Below are 16,522 nucleotides of genomic sequence, written 5' to 3' on the forward strand. Positions count from 1 at the left end.
GCTAAAGGCCTCCTCTCCCTTAGAGGAGAAGGTTTGAAACGTATTCTACCACGCTGTTCCAATGCGGTTTGGTGGAATACACATGTGGCTGAATGTCTATGAACTTAGACACATGCAAGTTTCTTCAAGACGTTTTCCTTCACCGCCGAAATTCACATAAATTTAGCACATAAATATTCAGTGGTGCTTCTTTGAACCAACAATCATCGGTTAATGCACGCGATCTAACCACTGGGCTAGCTCATTCTTCAATGAAAATGGGCCTAATCCCACCACAGACGATAATTTGAAGATTTAAAGGGCTCACCTTTTCCAGCGCCTACTAAGAGTCCTGTGGGACCGTTCATGTTGTCGACCCAACCAGGTAACGGTTCCTTGTAGGCTGCCGTTACTAAAAACATCATTAAAAAAAAACATTACAATATTCTCTTGAAAAAAATCACAATTAACCATCAATAATTCGGTACATGTGGTCTGTAGGCCTGCAAATAAGCTTTGTATCTTAAATGTATCGGAATTTTTGAAGTAATTAAAGTGGATTTAAGTAGTTAAGTGTAATGGTGTTGTATTATAAATGAAGATATATTCATCATAAACTCTTAATAGTGCACAATATAGTTTTGAACTACGTAAATCAAGTGTTTGTTTATTTGGGATATACCCATAACAGCAGACCAAGTACCAAACAGAGTTATAAATGCCAATTAATTTGTTTAACAACTTTTGCCAAATGTTTTTTTTTTATGTTATAGGTTGGCGGACGAGCATATGGGCCACCATCACTTCACCATCACCCATAGAATATTAACTATTCCTTACATCGTCAATGTGCCACCAACCTTGGGAACTAATATATTATGTCCCTTGTGCCTGTAGTTACACTGGCCAAAAATGTTTTCCATATCTTACCAATAGACGGTCTCGCGATCACAATTGGGTACTTCCCGACGTACTGCGAGACCAGGTCTTCAGTCAGCGACTTGGTGTAGGCATACGTGTTCGGTTGAGGTTCTATAAGTCTGGAATTAATTAAATTATAGAATTAATTAACATATGTATTGCCTTCGATTTTTTATATTATGTGTTTACATACTATGAAGTTATTAGTCTTTAGAGTTGCAAACTACGTTGCGGTAATGACGTTGTTTTCAATTGTGTGTTTCTTTTTAATTGAATCTTAAAAAAATTATTCCCGCAGTTTCAGAAAGCACGTAAAGCCTTCTCGTAAGTCACCTCATATGTCGTTTTGAAATGTAGTCCCTATAGAATATTACAGTAAAAGAATAGAAAATACAATATTTGCATACGCTTTTGGGCCATATCTGTTGAGAGAAATGGCCGAAAAGAAGAACAATGGTCGTTGTAGGAATCTCCACATATATTTACTTAAATAACTGAGAGAGATTGGTGCCTCAATTTAATTTATTTACAACTAGCTTCACACGGATGCAATACTGATACTAAATATACTACAGAACTTGTTTATTTACGATACCACATTACAAAATTCTAAAATTGTCAGCGTTTCTTTACTATATTGTCCTTATATTATATACAAAAACCTTCCTCTCGAATCACTGTATCTATTAAAAAAAACCGCATCAAAACCCGTTGCGTAGTTTTAAAGATTTAAGGATACATATATAGGGACAGAGAAAGCGACTTTGTGTTATACTATGCAGTGATTATAAATAGACAATAATATAATCATAGAACTAACTTCGGCTGAAGGTATGTTAGGAGATCATCGTCCATCCACTTGACGCATTCGATGACATCCTGCGGTCTGTGCTTTGCTGGGTACAGACGTTCCTCCAAAGTGTGAACTTCGCAGCGGCAGTAGGATGTTGATACATGAACGAAAACCTGGAATATTTTGACAATACTTTAAAGAAGTAATATTTTTTATAATAAGTCTTTTATAATGAGAAATATGGGCTCTAGCTGTCTAGTCTAATTTTTTAGAATTTCTGAGCTCAAATACTAGTGCTCAGTATTCTGTAACGTCCACTTGGTATTAGGGGATTGTGGCAGTCTGTCAGTCCTGGGTAGGTAACAACGACCCATCAAATATTAGAGTGAGCCAGAGGAACTACAAGCACAAGGGACATAACAATGTCCAATGTGTTCATTAGATTTTCGTAGAGAGTCTTAAAAGATGTCTTACCGCCTGGCCACGGGAATTTCGCCGACGCGACGTGGCCAGGCGGTTTTAATGTTTAGTCGAAGTAAGACAAACCACATTATGAAAAAAAAGCAACCAGATTACGAATGTAAAACAATTGAACTCAAAAACAATTTACATGTAGAAAAAAATTCGGTACATTTTTTTTTTTTTCATATATTTTCTTTTGTATATTCAATTTGGAGTGTCTGTTTGTAATATTAAAATAGTCGCTTTTTACTAATTTTATACACGGTACATATACGTTTTTACAATTTTCGTCTGTTTGTCTGTCTGTTCCGGTTATTCTCTGGAACAGCTGGATCGATTTTGACAGAACACTTCATTGGCAGTTAACTGTTGCTAGGAGTAACTTAGGCTACAGCTATAAATTTTATTAAATTCAAACGCACACGATGTCACGGGCACAGTTAGTATATATAAATATATCTCACCTCCAATTTCTTCATTCCATCAGCTAATTTGAGGACTTTCAATGTACCAACTGTATTCATATTCACCGCATCCCGAATGAACATGTCGAATCTGGAACATTACGAAATCAAAATCAAAATAAACATTATTCAAGCACTTTTGAATCGTCATTTAACAATTAAGTGAAGCTACCACCGGTTCTGAATGTGGTTTCTACGCACAATTGAAAGTGTTACTGTTTTATTAAAATCAAAATAAATCCATTCAAGCAGCTTTTGAATTAATAATGTATTATAATATTAATGATATGTAAAAGTTTAATTATTATTATTCGTTGATGTTGACAGTGGCGTAAATAGGGTGGTGCCACCGGTGCCCAGGCACAGGGCGTAGACTCTCGGGGGCGCAAGAATAGACAGACTGCACAGGACTATTGTTTTTTCGTTTTGCTCTTGTTAAGATTCCGCTGAGCCCCTGGTACTTGATTCCAATACAAACGTACTTTCATACTAGTCATTAAAAACATACATCGCGCTCATTTTTTTGGCAGCGCACGAGCGTATTTGTGTTTAGTTTTTATCGTTAATGGGCAACGTTGCAAAATTTGCAGTATTGAAACTGCGGTTAAGTTTTAGTGAGTGAGACAGTAAAATAGGCAAAGGGTCTGCTTAAATAGGGCGCAGTTATAGAAGCTCGCACAGGGCGCAGAAAAGGCTATTTACGGCACTGAATGTGGACAGTGTAGATTGTATATAAAGATATGTTTATTTAATAAAATCCTAATGCATCTTTGGTCTTAAGAGTTTTTAAAGATTTGTTCTGAAAATAGAAATACTATTATGGTTGAAGGAATCTATAGAAATATTAGTAATCCCTTAAAACTAAAACTGATTCAATATTCAAACTGATTCAAAAAAAGAAATAACTAAATGATTTCATATAATCTGAATTCTTGACAAAAACTAGAAACTGATTTTTTTCTTATTTAGTATAATCTAATTTATTTATTAATTATATCCTACATCTATCTATATTTTACAATTTTTTATTTTTTATTTTGACAGTTTACAAATAAAAAAGCTTTATGCCATTTTATTTTTAGTCTGTATTTTCTTGCTTAATCTCTGTTGATTATTGTTCTGTAATTTCTAATGTTTATAATCAATAAAATATTTCATATCGTTTGTTCAATACCTGACCTACTTGGTATGGCATTGTATAACTTTAATTATTATTATTATGACATTAATAATTACTATTATTTTAACATAATTATAAACTGCGATAATTTTTTACATTTTTGACGACATATGAGTCAAAATAAATCCCAATATAACAAATTTTTTAATGTATTTACCGTACACACGCTGCGCAGTGGAATAAAACCTCAGTTTCCTTCTGTAAGAGATCCCAGTCCTCTATGCTTATACCAAGATCTTCCAATAGGATATCACCCTGGATTACTGTGATTTTATCGAAGGCTTTTGGAGATTTGTCTTGAAGATAGTCAAAAATCTGAAATCATAAAATTTCACCTCTTAATTTCTATATATTTGCACTACTCGCCGCTAGATGGCACTAGCAGTACCTTGTTATTTTTTCTAAATAACCAACCAAAGGTAATTTAAATAACAGATTAAATAAATGTCACTGTTATATTTACCCGGCAATTTATGAAATCGTCGAGTCGTTCTTTGGTATTTTGTCCCCGTTTTGGTCGCATCAGTAAATAAATCCTTTTTAAATCCGGACAGCATCTTAAGAGTTTTTCTATAAGAACTTTTCCCATAAAACCCGTGGCTCCCGTTATGAAGATTGTCTTCCCAGCGTAGAATTCTGACACGCCTATTGATGGCGCCATTTTGTGATTTGTATCTGAAAGCAAATATTTTATTTATCAATATACAATTGATTTCTCCAAAGTAAATCATACAATATTTATAAACATAGTAGTCGCCTCGCGTTTTAGAGTATTGACTATCATTTGTTAGGCACAAAAAGTAGCCTATGTAATTTCTTGGAGTTCAAGTTTGCTTCACACCAAATTTCATTAAATTCGATTCATTGGTTTGGTAGTGAAAGAGCGACAGACAGACAGAGTTACTTTTACATTTATTACATGAATATAGATATTAATCTAGATTTTAAACAGAAACGGGAGTAATAAATTTTTTATTATTATTTGTTCCAATGACCAATAGATGGCGCTGTAAAATAAAACATCCATTTCGGAAACCTAATTTAAAAATAAAATAACGTGCTATAATAAACAGGTATATAAAAAATACCGCTTAAATCATTCAGTTATAAAAACTGAAGGTCAATTTTACTACGTTTATAGGTTATGTATCCGAGAAATTTGTCAATAGACCTTGGCATTTTTCTGTACACTTTTACAATCATGTTGCTTAAAAACACAGGCGAGCGCGTTGTATACGAATATATACTTTTATAACAACGTTACGTACTACAGTTTGATGTTTTTTTTTAAATATTTCAATTCAATTCAATTCTTAGTTTAATGGCTTTTAGTTGTGCCGGCAGGGCACAGATTATTTCGCCAATGTCACGTAGGATGGAGAAGACACGAATGAGATTGATCGGTACGGGTGAGACACTAAACTCAATTGAATTTTAAAGCCAAGAATTGTAGTATTAATTTCCTTGTTAATCCTTAACTTAAAACAACACAAATATTAACAGTTGGTAATAGGATAATTAAAAAATAGTTGTTAGTATTCTAAACTATATAAGTAATAAAATATGAAACTAAATTGGACTAGTCACAGCGTAATTTTATTAAATTTGATATATTTACATAAGATTGAACAAAATGTACTAAACACAAACGTCAACAAACATTCAACATTTATAGGGCGAGTGACTTTAGGACAAAGGAACTGGGTATGGGTTGCAGAGCCTTCGTCCACATTCACACAGCGAGTGATCACGAACTGTTATTTTTAACCCCCGACGCAAAAAGAGGGGTGTTATAACTTTGACGTGTCTGTCTGTCTGTCTGTCTGTGGCATCATAGCTCCCGAACGAATGAACCGATTTCAATTGAAATAAAACTAGTTATAACGGATTTTAATCGCGTATATTAATTATTTTGGACATCCCGACGTTTCGAGCACTTTACAGCGTTCGTATATTAAGCTATTGTACAAAATAATAATAAGTGTTAGATAAAAGATGAGATAGGTAAGCATGTGACACTAATTAATTTGGAGCGGTCCCCCAACGCGAAGTTTTTTTTTTTTTAAATATAAATACATTATTATACATATAGGTACTTTAGGATTAATTTTCTTTTATTATTTTTTACTTTTTAAAGGTAGCTTATGTTTTTTGTGGCGGGGGTTTCTGAAATTTTTAATTAAATTTTTTTTGCTAGATGAGTAGGTGTGCATGAATGAGGCGTAACCGACAGATGGTGGAGGTGACCCAACGGTCTTTTAAATAGGTATTTAAGGGATGCATTCAAGTTAATTGACGTATAACATTGACACTGATTTGACGTTTTACTTTTTTATTTTAAACGATCATTTAAAAAATAAATAAATAATAAATTAAAATAAGGCGAAGGTAGTTCGTCAAAGAGGCTTTCGCTGATTCCTAACAAGTATTTCTACCTTGTTTTAATTATATGATATATGTAACTGTAAAGCTTATAAATCAAAATGTATTACCGTAGTTTAAAATGTGTCCATATCGGAAAATTAAGCTGGGGTAATTCAACAACAAAATTGACAATTTATTTATCACTAGCGCCCTGCCACGGCCTCGCATGGGTAACAATACCACTGATACCAAGATATACTACAGAATTTGTTTATTTACGACATCACATTAGAAACATCTAAAATTATCAGTGTTACTTTACTATATTGTCCATGTATTATATACAAAAACCTTCCTCTCGAATCAGTCTATCTATTAAAAAAACCGCATCAAAATCTGTTGCGTCATTTAATCTAAGCATACATAGGGACAGATAGCGGTAAGCGACTTTGTTTTATACTATGTAATGATAAATAATAATAATAACAATGGTTATCGTTTAGCAGTTATCCTATTCTACGAACAATGTATTGTTACCGTTAAATTAGTGGAATTGACCACTTCGTATTACATAAACATAATAATATGTTTGGAAAATATAATAACACAGTAAAGACGTCATATGGCGTCATATTAATCGTATTTTAATATGTTTACATAAATAAAGTTATTTGTACAAATATTTTGAGATAAATCCGCTTTTCGTCCACCGTTCTACATATTTAGGCTTAAATTATACCTACCACAATGAGCTGAGATGGCCCAGTGGTTAGAACGCGTGCCTCTTAACCGATGATTGCGGGTTCAAACCCAGGCAAGCACCACTATATATATGTGCTTAATTTGTGTTTATAATTCATCTCATGCTCGGCGGTGAAGGAAAACATCGTGAGGAAACCTGCATGTGTCTAATTTCATCGAAATTCTGCTAAATGTGCATTCCACCAACTCTCATTGGAACAGCGTGGTGGAATGTCTTCCAAATCATCTCCTTAATGGAAGAGTATGCTTTATCCCAGCATTGGGAAATTTAAAGGCTGTTACTTTACTTTACCTATGCCTACCACTACCACGTCGTAATATATTATCATCGTCATATATTTTGCCAGACATAGTACAACGCGTTCAAACCGGAGCGAGGTCTTATACGCCTCGTATTAGCTACCTTGCGGTGCGGCTAAGAAAAACGTAGATTTCTATGTCGTATAAAGGCCGTAACGTCTACGTTATATATTGTAGGAAAGTGATAAATATATTTATATGATGACTCATGAAAACAGAATACTATGATGTAACTACTTAATACGGGGTCTTTTTGACCACGTAACGCAAAATTTGTACACATCACGCCGAGGTTTAGTTTTTTAAACGTTACGTGGTCTAATAAGCCCCGTGCCGATATTATAAGAAATTTCATACGAGGTCGTAAAAGCCCCGTACCACAAAAATAGGGAAATAAAAAGAATGATACCGCAGCGAACATGACATATATATTTTTAGATGTAATTTGAAAACATTAACATCATTCTAAGAAAATTAATAAAATATCGTTAAATAAATATTTATAGATCACCAAAACTCGGTAACTCGAAAAAGTATCGACGTAAATCTGTTTAAAAAAAAAACATCATATTGAATTGAATAATGAATACACGATCGTATGCTTGTGTGCAATGATATTCTAGTAAACAGATATGTCATTAACGCGCAAAAAGTGAATACGTCCCAATTAGGACGTACAAAACGTCCTAATTGGAACGTTTGCCTTAAGTCGTTTTCATCGTAATTATGCCAGTAATACGTTATAATACATCATAATTACGTAGTAATACGTTTTTGCGTAATTAAAACATCTAGTTATCACTTTTACTTATTGTTCTTATCAAGCTATCCTTTTTACTTGTAACGAAATGTGAAATAAACGGTCCCCGGCGCGGCACACTGCTTTCTGTAGTTTAGTATGGGTATAACATATCTGTTTATTAGAATATCATTGCTTGTGTGTAGCCGCACACAATGATAGAACGTGTTATGAGTTATTCGCCTCGTAAAGATGATGATTTTGATAGATAAACTTAAATGACCACTTTACACAACACATAATCATACTTAATGCAGAACAGAGTTAATTTATACAAGAAATATTAATGGATTTATATCCTTACTAATATTATAAAGGCAAAAGTTTGTATGTTTGTGAATCATGCAAAAACTTTTGAATCGAATTTTAATAAAACTTTACAATTATATAGCTTATACATAGGCTATATTTTATAAATATATTATGTGAACGATATATTTCTTATGTCGTTGACAAATTAAATAACGTTTATAAGGGGTGTATTTCCCACCACTTGTAGGGATGAAATACCTACTAAAAAATCAGTGGTATCCTCTTATCATTACGACGAACGCCACGGGATCACTTTCGTAAGCTACCCGGATCAGCATGCTAATTATACCGGCCTCGAATACCCACGGGGAATTCCCGGGGTACTGGGAATCCCCTAGTCGCTGCAGTACCTATTGAAGCTGTTGTAAATAATACCTAAAATAATCTTACCTAACACAAAACGCGAGCAAAATCGAAACGATAATTAGTTTGATGTAAAAGTAACAGACGTGAATTATTTCAAAATAAAGAATCATTTTAGAGTTAAGACTATGGAACGGAATATTTTTCCTTATATCGTAATTCATTAATCATTTTGCAAAATTTAACTGGTGTTGCCATGTTAATGAAACTTCAAATTAAGTTATGAAACTGCTTGGTACCCATTGGTTAAGATTAACGCTAGCAAGTGTATAAAATACGATGGGCTTTTTAGTGGTGTAATTTGGGGGTTAGTGATGTACCATAAGTTGGGGAAAACGTGTTCTAGAGTGGACCGCATCTCGGCAAACGTATATATATGACCTAATATATTCGTCAATTTGACACATCTCTGACGCGAAAATCTATAGCGGCGAATAGCGTCGAATGACGCGATAGGGAGCTATTTCTATTGGTCGTGTAAATGGGCAGTAATCGGTTTTATTGAATTTGCCGATGCTACAGCTAAGTTGTGTCGTACTATACATAGGTCGCAAACGAGTAGGAGACTACCCTAATAGACTGACTATCATCACCTATGAATATCTACACCTAGGGGCTAGTAGCTTGCCTCGTTAATCTGCACCGAGATTCATAAATTAAACCTTATGGTAAAATTCATAAGGTTTAGTTTCAATTGTCTGAAACAGTTATACGCATTACGATTATATGTATTTAAAGACCTTTCTCCCCGTGCAAAGTCGGTACGGAAACATAGTTTATTCCGAACGCTTATTAAATTCTTAATATATTTTATATGCTTCGATTAGTTAGCTCACGATTCAAAGATTTATATGATATAATTAGTGCAATTATTGTGTATTATTACCTCTTATATATTATAGCCAAACAATTCAAACGCTATATCATAAGGGAAACTATAAATTAATACTATATATTTTTATTAATTATTCATATTTGTAAAATTATGTAAATAAACACATTTTCGCATATTGCAAACGCTGGTTGAACCCTACGCAATAGATCAAAATAATGTACTACAGTATTCTACCTCCTAAAAATGTCTTTCTAAAAATCCTCATTGATATATATCTATCTCTTAGGGATAGACTTTAGCCCAGCAGTGGGAAATTTAGTGGCTGTTGTTGTTATTTGTTGTTAGGGATAACCAACACACATTTTGTTTTCTTATTTTTTTTAAGAGAAATAGTGTCTTATTTTCGAAGCGATTTTAAGCAATACAGCATTATTTTTTATCCAAATAAATACATTAAATACATAGTGTATTTAATATAGATCAATATGATCCTTTGCAAAACAAATTTAAGTGAATATTTTCGAAGATATTTCGGATTGAAAAGGGACATAGCGGTGTATTGTCTAATGACAAAAACTTGTAAGAACCTTGTAAGAAATTCCGTTGTCTATTTACTATTAGATAGCATTGCAGCCGTTAGAAGCCGGGGCAGGACCCTTGTTATTTTTTATTTTAAATATTGGACAACATCCCATACATTACTCTGATCCCAATGTAAGTAGCTAAAGCGCTTGTGTTATGGAAAATCAGAAGCAACGACGGTACCACAAACACCCAGACCCAAGACAACATAGAAAACTAATTAACTTTTTCTACATTGACTCGCTCGAATCGAACCTGGGACCTCGGAGTGGTTTACATGAAAACCGGTGTACACACTCGACCACGGAGATCGTCAGTTCTATATATTAGGAAACATTGTATACTGTATTTAATTTACAAATTAACAGATTAAAAAGGCAACGACATGAATGACATTGGTTTTCGTTCAACTTCACTGCAACAGATAATGATAAAAAAAATGTTTATATTTTGTTTTTTTAATTTTACAAATGCCGTCACTTTACCTACTTTGCATATATTACACATTTGTCTTATCGTCCTATGAATAAACATGCATAAAACATAATGGCGACTTACATTAAATTTTAATTTACATTGTAGTCAGTATATAATTTTAAACAGTAATTAAGAACTTAACGTGAATTCTAATGACACAGAAACAAAGATATTGGAACAAGTACGAGATGCTATGACATCATAATTAATTTCTGCAATGCCCATGACTTTGGACCACCAAATGGCCCATTCGCCCATTTGCCCGTTTGAGATATGCAGGCAGACTCCATCGTGTAAACTGAACAACAATCAAATAGGAACACAGCAATAATTGTTTCCGAGTTAGAATATAAGTTACCTTTCGAGAGAAGCTTTCACCATCCTATTACCAAGTAAAATAAGTATCTAGAAATTTCTATTTTTTCTAGACCACAACATGTTCCATGCGATGGTACCGTAAAAACTATCGGATATCAGCATTAACCCAATAGGGTTGAATACAATCTATCCGTAATCGTGAACGAATCCGATAAAAAATATATTTTACTTAAAGTAGCTAATTATATTTTTAAGCTACGTATTTATATATTTTCTATGATTATATGTTTTAACAAATAGAAGACTACAAATAGAGTCAAATTTATGTCTTGTAATGTTTCCTTTTTCAATTTCGTAAGAATTTTATATTCAGAAATGAAACTATCCGAAACAATCGGATAATCCGTAATAATTTCGTATCCGTAATCAAATTTGAAACTAGTAAAATTTATACTTTCACACTAATATTATAAATGCGAAAGTAACTTGTTTATCTGACCCGCTTTGACGCCAAAACTACTGCACCGAATTAAATGAAATTTGGTACATAAATAGTATAGAAAATGAGAAAGGATATAGGCTACTTTTTTCGAAACAAAGCGGTAAGACCTCTTTGTCATTAATCATTAACATAAAATTTTAAATGATTTTTTTAATACATTCATATTCTACGTCATAAGTAAAAATCATATATCCTGTATTAATATCCTGATCCGAAATTAAATGTCCATAACATTATTGGTATCCCCCGAAACCTTCCACGTGGCATTCTATTACCGAATGTCCGATCAAGCCTTTATTTCTGGATATTTTTGTTTCATTTACTGATCGATATAAAATAATTTATATGATAAAAAGTTTGGTATTAGTATTTTATTCCGGATAAATAATAAAATTAATTATTATTATATCACATAATTAACTTTAAATGAAACCAACTTCAAAAGCGTGAATACAAAAATAATCGTTCAAATTGGTTTATAATTGGCGGAGATATTGTGTATAAAAAAGTTCAGCCCCAATTTTCCACCCTTGGGGGTTGTTTTTTATATTATTTAAGGGGACCACCCTTGAGGTATTACCTATACGCCGAAAAAAGATTTGTTCAAATCGGTTCATAATTGGCGGAGTTATCGCGTAACAAACATAGAAAAAAAACATACGGGTCGAATTGGGAACCGCCTCCTTTTTTTGAAGTCGGTTGAAAAGAATAACTAGGTACTCAGTTTCTTTCCGGTTCTCAGTATAATCTACATTCCTTAAATGATAGCTTGAAATTAATTTCATCAAAATTACGATTAAAAAGTGCTCCGAAGAGCCTACATGATGATAATATATTATGATTTTGTATATAAATATGCGTAAATTAGAATATATATTGGTAAATTTTACGCACTAGTTGCTAACTAGATGTTAAATATAGTATACTACTTGTGTTCAACGCAGTTGGATAAAACATATTATGTATTTTAAGCGCGTGTTATGAGACTATCGCCCTTGGAGGAAATATATTATCATATACAAACAGATGTCGGCCATTTTTTTATACACTTGGTTTCTATACACATACAGAGCTTGCGATTAAAATGTATGTTTGAATATTTCATGAAATTATATTTTTGTTAATTTTTGAAAAATTTGAGCCAGAGCGGCAAGTCTGGACAGATTAGACTACAGAGGTGTGATGTGTTTGGCTAAACACAGGTGCATACTCTGACCAGCAACTTTCATAATCATCAGGTATTCATCAACGGATTTACATGATATCCAAGGCACTGGACAGACTTCCAGAAATACAAGACTTTTATTGATATTCTACTAAGCAACAATATTTAGTATATTTGTGTTTGACGACCTCTGTGGTCGAGTAGTGTGTTTTCAGATATTTCATGGGTACACCACTCCGAGGTACCCGGGTTCGATTCCCAGCCAATTCGATGTAGAAAAAGTTCATTAATTTGCTATGTCATTTTGGGTCTGGGTGTTTGTGGTTCCGTTACTTTTTTTGATTCCGTTACTGATTTTCCATAACACAAGTGCTTTAGCTACTTATATTGGGATCAAAGTAATGTATGTGATGTTGTCCGATATACTACAGGCACAAGAGAATATTCTTAATTCCTAAGGTTTATATTTCTTACAGCGCCTGTGTCTAACAGTGGTGGTCACCACTTACCATTATCATCAATTCACAAGACCACCAAACTCTATTCTACACGAAATATATATATATATGTACTTATCCGGGTGTAAGCTATATTCGTTTAACTAAAAACAAGTAATTTCATATCCTCTTTAGTTTAAAGTTGGGTAATTCAGTATCCCACGACATAAAACTGTTATTTTCCCACAGTTTTCTCAACAATAGTTCCGATTTCCTTATAATTCTTAAATACTGCGACGAAAGAATGCTTGCAACAATATTAAAATATAGAACACGATAAAAAATGGTATAGTACGACACAACTTAGATGTCGAATCGGCGAAATTCGTAAAACCGATCACATCCGAATTAAGTACGCCATCCCAAATTATCAATATTCATTTCTTATGTGAATATGATCTTTATACAAACGTAATAGCTTGTAATATCATATGACCTAATATATACGTCAATTTGACACGTCGATTTATATGCACTTGCTTTCTCGAGTTTAATTGACAGAATAGCGTCGAATTGAGCGATAGGGAGCTGTTTCTATTTGTTGTGTAAATCGGCAGTAATCGGTTTTACTGAATTTGATGCTACATCTAAGTTGTGTCGTACTGTACCGGCCTCCTGAGTAAAGTTGAAAATTAGTATAGGAAAGTCATCCCCTATATTTTGGTACTGCAAGAAAAGTCGATAATATCTTGAGAACTAAGATATTATGTTAATGGTATCTGTATTTACACTGGCTCACTCGCCTGTGAAGTGTTGATATTTGGCGATAGAATATTTTATGAGTAAATTATTTACCAAGATGTTGTTGGTTTTACATTTTTTTAACAATGAATTTACACAGCATGATTTGATAATCTGCCCGCGTGTTGCTTACTTTTAATAAACTATTAACAATTAAATTAAGATGGGACCACCTTGTAGTTGCACTGTGGAGGTATTCAGTAACAAGAAACTCACTACTCACCGCGGAACACGAGCGTGAATTATGTGATGTACAATATTGACTAAAATAATAATAACATTCAAAGCATACAGATATCAATATGGCTTTGATTTTCAATATTACACGATTTAGAAACGACTTTAATTCTAACTGAATTTAAACATATATCTGTAATTTTCAAGAAAAAAAAGGTACCTGGCAACACTGGCTGATAGACAGCTGATTTCGCATTGCAAATATTAAAATAAATAAAATTAATTCGAGTAGGCTTCCAATGAGTATCTACATTTGATAAATTACATGACTGTATTATTAAAACTAAGGTTTTAATTAAATTAATTCTTGAATTTTAAACCTTAAATATTGTATTCTTGCCGTCGCTCTGCGCCGTCATGATTTATTCAATAATTATTTATAGATTTTTAATTTACATATAAATATTCAAGTCTTTTGTCGTATGTAAATATTATAATTTAATATGCTAATTCAACGGACGTACCTATTATTTACATATAAGATTATTACTTAAAAATTCAATTTCAGATGAAGATCACAAAAAAGGTTTTACTAATATTTGAAAATGGAACGCTTTTTAATTCATTGATTTGTTCTGTCAGTGTCAATACTACTTTTTTTTAATGATATCTAAGCTCATTAAAATCAAATATTGTATTTACCAAAATAAATACCTCATTCTACCTATCCTCGACATTTAAAAAAAAGATTAATAAAGCATACGTGTTATTTGATAAAAAATAACTTGGATCATCGATTTCAATATATAAATTACTAAAAAAAAAACTGAAATACTGGTTTGTTATTCTGAGTGTATTCTATTTTCGAACACAATAGCCTTACAGCCAAAATAAATACCGTAACATTAAGATTATAAAAAAAAAATTATGAGAATAAAATAAACATATTTATTTATTAAATTCCGATAGCTTATATATTGAAGCTGATCGAAGATGGATCGATAAAGGATTTTATTCTTTAACTAACATATTCGAGAACGTTCTAGAAGCAACTAAATCAAACAAAAAAGAAAAAAAAAACATACTGCCAATGAACATTGTTTAAGACCTAATTATTAAGCATTGACAGAGTTAATTACAAAATACATTTTGTAAGACCTAATTAATATTTTGTTTTGCTTATGACACTGTATTTATTATAGACAGCTCTAATAATCGAAAACTTAAGTTATGACATATGCCTGTATTTAAGGATCGAGTGTCGTTACATAAAATAAATATAACTAGTGACAATGGTAGGGGTGAAAGTGAAAATAGTAGTGGTGACCGGTGTTTAGCAAACGTACGAGAAAGGAGGTAGTCCGATACGGACACTTCTAACATTATCAACATCTACCCGCAAACTGCAGTCTCGTGAACAAGACATTCTTAGATTATGTCGAAATATCGAGCTCCGCCGAACGAAAATAAAAAACATGGTAAATAACCCGAATAACTTTAATAACGCCTGTATTTCTCACTCTGTTATGTCTAAACAAACCTATATTTTTTAGACGCGTTATCATCATCACGGTATTCATTTTTTTTATGGTATAGGTTGGACGAGCATATGGGCCACCTGATGGTAAGTGGTCACTATCGCCCATAGACGATGACGCTGTAAGAAATATTAACTATTCTTTACATCGTCAATGTGCCACCAACCTTGGGAACTAAGATGTTATGTCCCTTGTGCCTGTAGTTACACTGGCTCACTCACCCTTCAAACCGGAACACAACAATACTGAGTACTGTTATTTGGCGGTAGAATAACTGATGAGTGGGTGGTACCTACCCAGACGGGCTTGCACAAAGCCCTACCACCAAGTACCTAACCTAACCTAACATACTCCTTCCCTCATAGGAGAACGAAGTCGCGCACTCAGACTAGTCTTCAATGACGTCACAAAAGGGCTACGTAAGGTTTCGTAAACGTACCTTCCGTATCTTGCCGTATTCCGGCTTGCATCGAAACCTTTTCATTTTCGAAACGTCATATGACATTTGAGATTATATGTCACTTGTGATATTTCATTAACTTTCTCCAAGTGTTATATTTTATACAACGTCTTTCTTGTGTCATACCTATATGTTTAATTAATATTATATATTGATATTTAAGAAAATTAAAATACCTACTTTCGAAATATTCGTACCCTTTTATTAATAACAGATACTAATTACTACTATTTTCTGAGTATGATTTTCTTGCCGATTCTTCTCATAGTATTTACATTCCGAACCGGTGGCAGCTTCAATTAATATAGTTTTTTAAAATTACTATTCAAAAGTGCTTGTAAAAGCCTACTTGAATAAGATTCTTTATTTGAAATTTTAGCCATTAAATACTCGTTGGAATTAAAAAAAAAATTGTTGTAGCCTACAACATCAGCTTTCTTGAAATCGGTCCAGCTCTTCCACAGGTTACGCAGAACAAACAGACAGATAAAAATATTCGTTTGGTATTTGAACCGCGAATACATAAAAAGC

The 16,522-nt window shown here is 33.0% G+C and overlaps 1 protein-coding gene across 1 annotated transcript in view; it reads right to left on the reverse strand.

The window, feature by feature from the left end:
• LOC124542020 (putative fatty acyl-CoA reductase CG5065) overlaps positions 1 to 16,522 on the reverse strand; it is a 42,120-nt gene that overhangs the window by 5,071 nt on the left and 20,527 nt on the right. The window contains exons 2-7 of the mRNA XM_047119977.1: positions 4,263 to 4,474; positions 3,957 to 4,114; positions 2,620 to 2,710; positions 1,721 to 1,866; positions 910 to 1,019; positions 308 to 391 (exon numbers count right to left, since the gene is read on the reverse strand). Coding sequence (XP_046975933.1) covers positions 308 to 391; positions 910 to 1,019; positions 1,721 to 1,866; positions 2,620 to 2,710; positions 3,957 to 4,114; positions 4,263 to 4,460 — 787 coding nt within the window. The 5' untranslated portion in view covers positions 4,461 to 4,474. The remainder of the gene's footprint in view (positions 1 to 307; positions 392 to 909; positions 1,020 to 1,720; positions 1,867 to 2,619; positions 2,711 to 3,956; positions 4,115 to 4,262; positions 4,475 to 16,522) is intronic.

The sequence above is a fragment of the Vanessa cardui genome, chromosome 29 (assembly GCF_905220365.1).
Source record: "Vanessa cardui chromosome 29, ilVanCard2.1, whole genome shotgun sequence".
Taxonomy (NCBI): domain Eukaryota; kingdom Metazoa; phylum Arthropoda; class Insecta; order Lepidoptera; family Nymphalidae; genus Vanessa; species Vanessa cardui.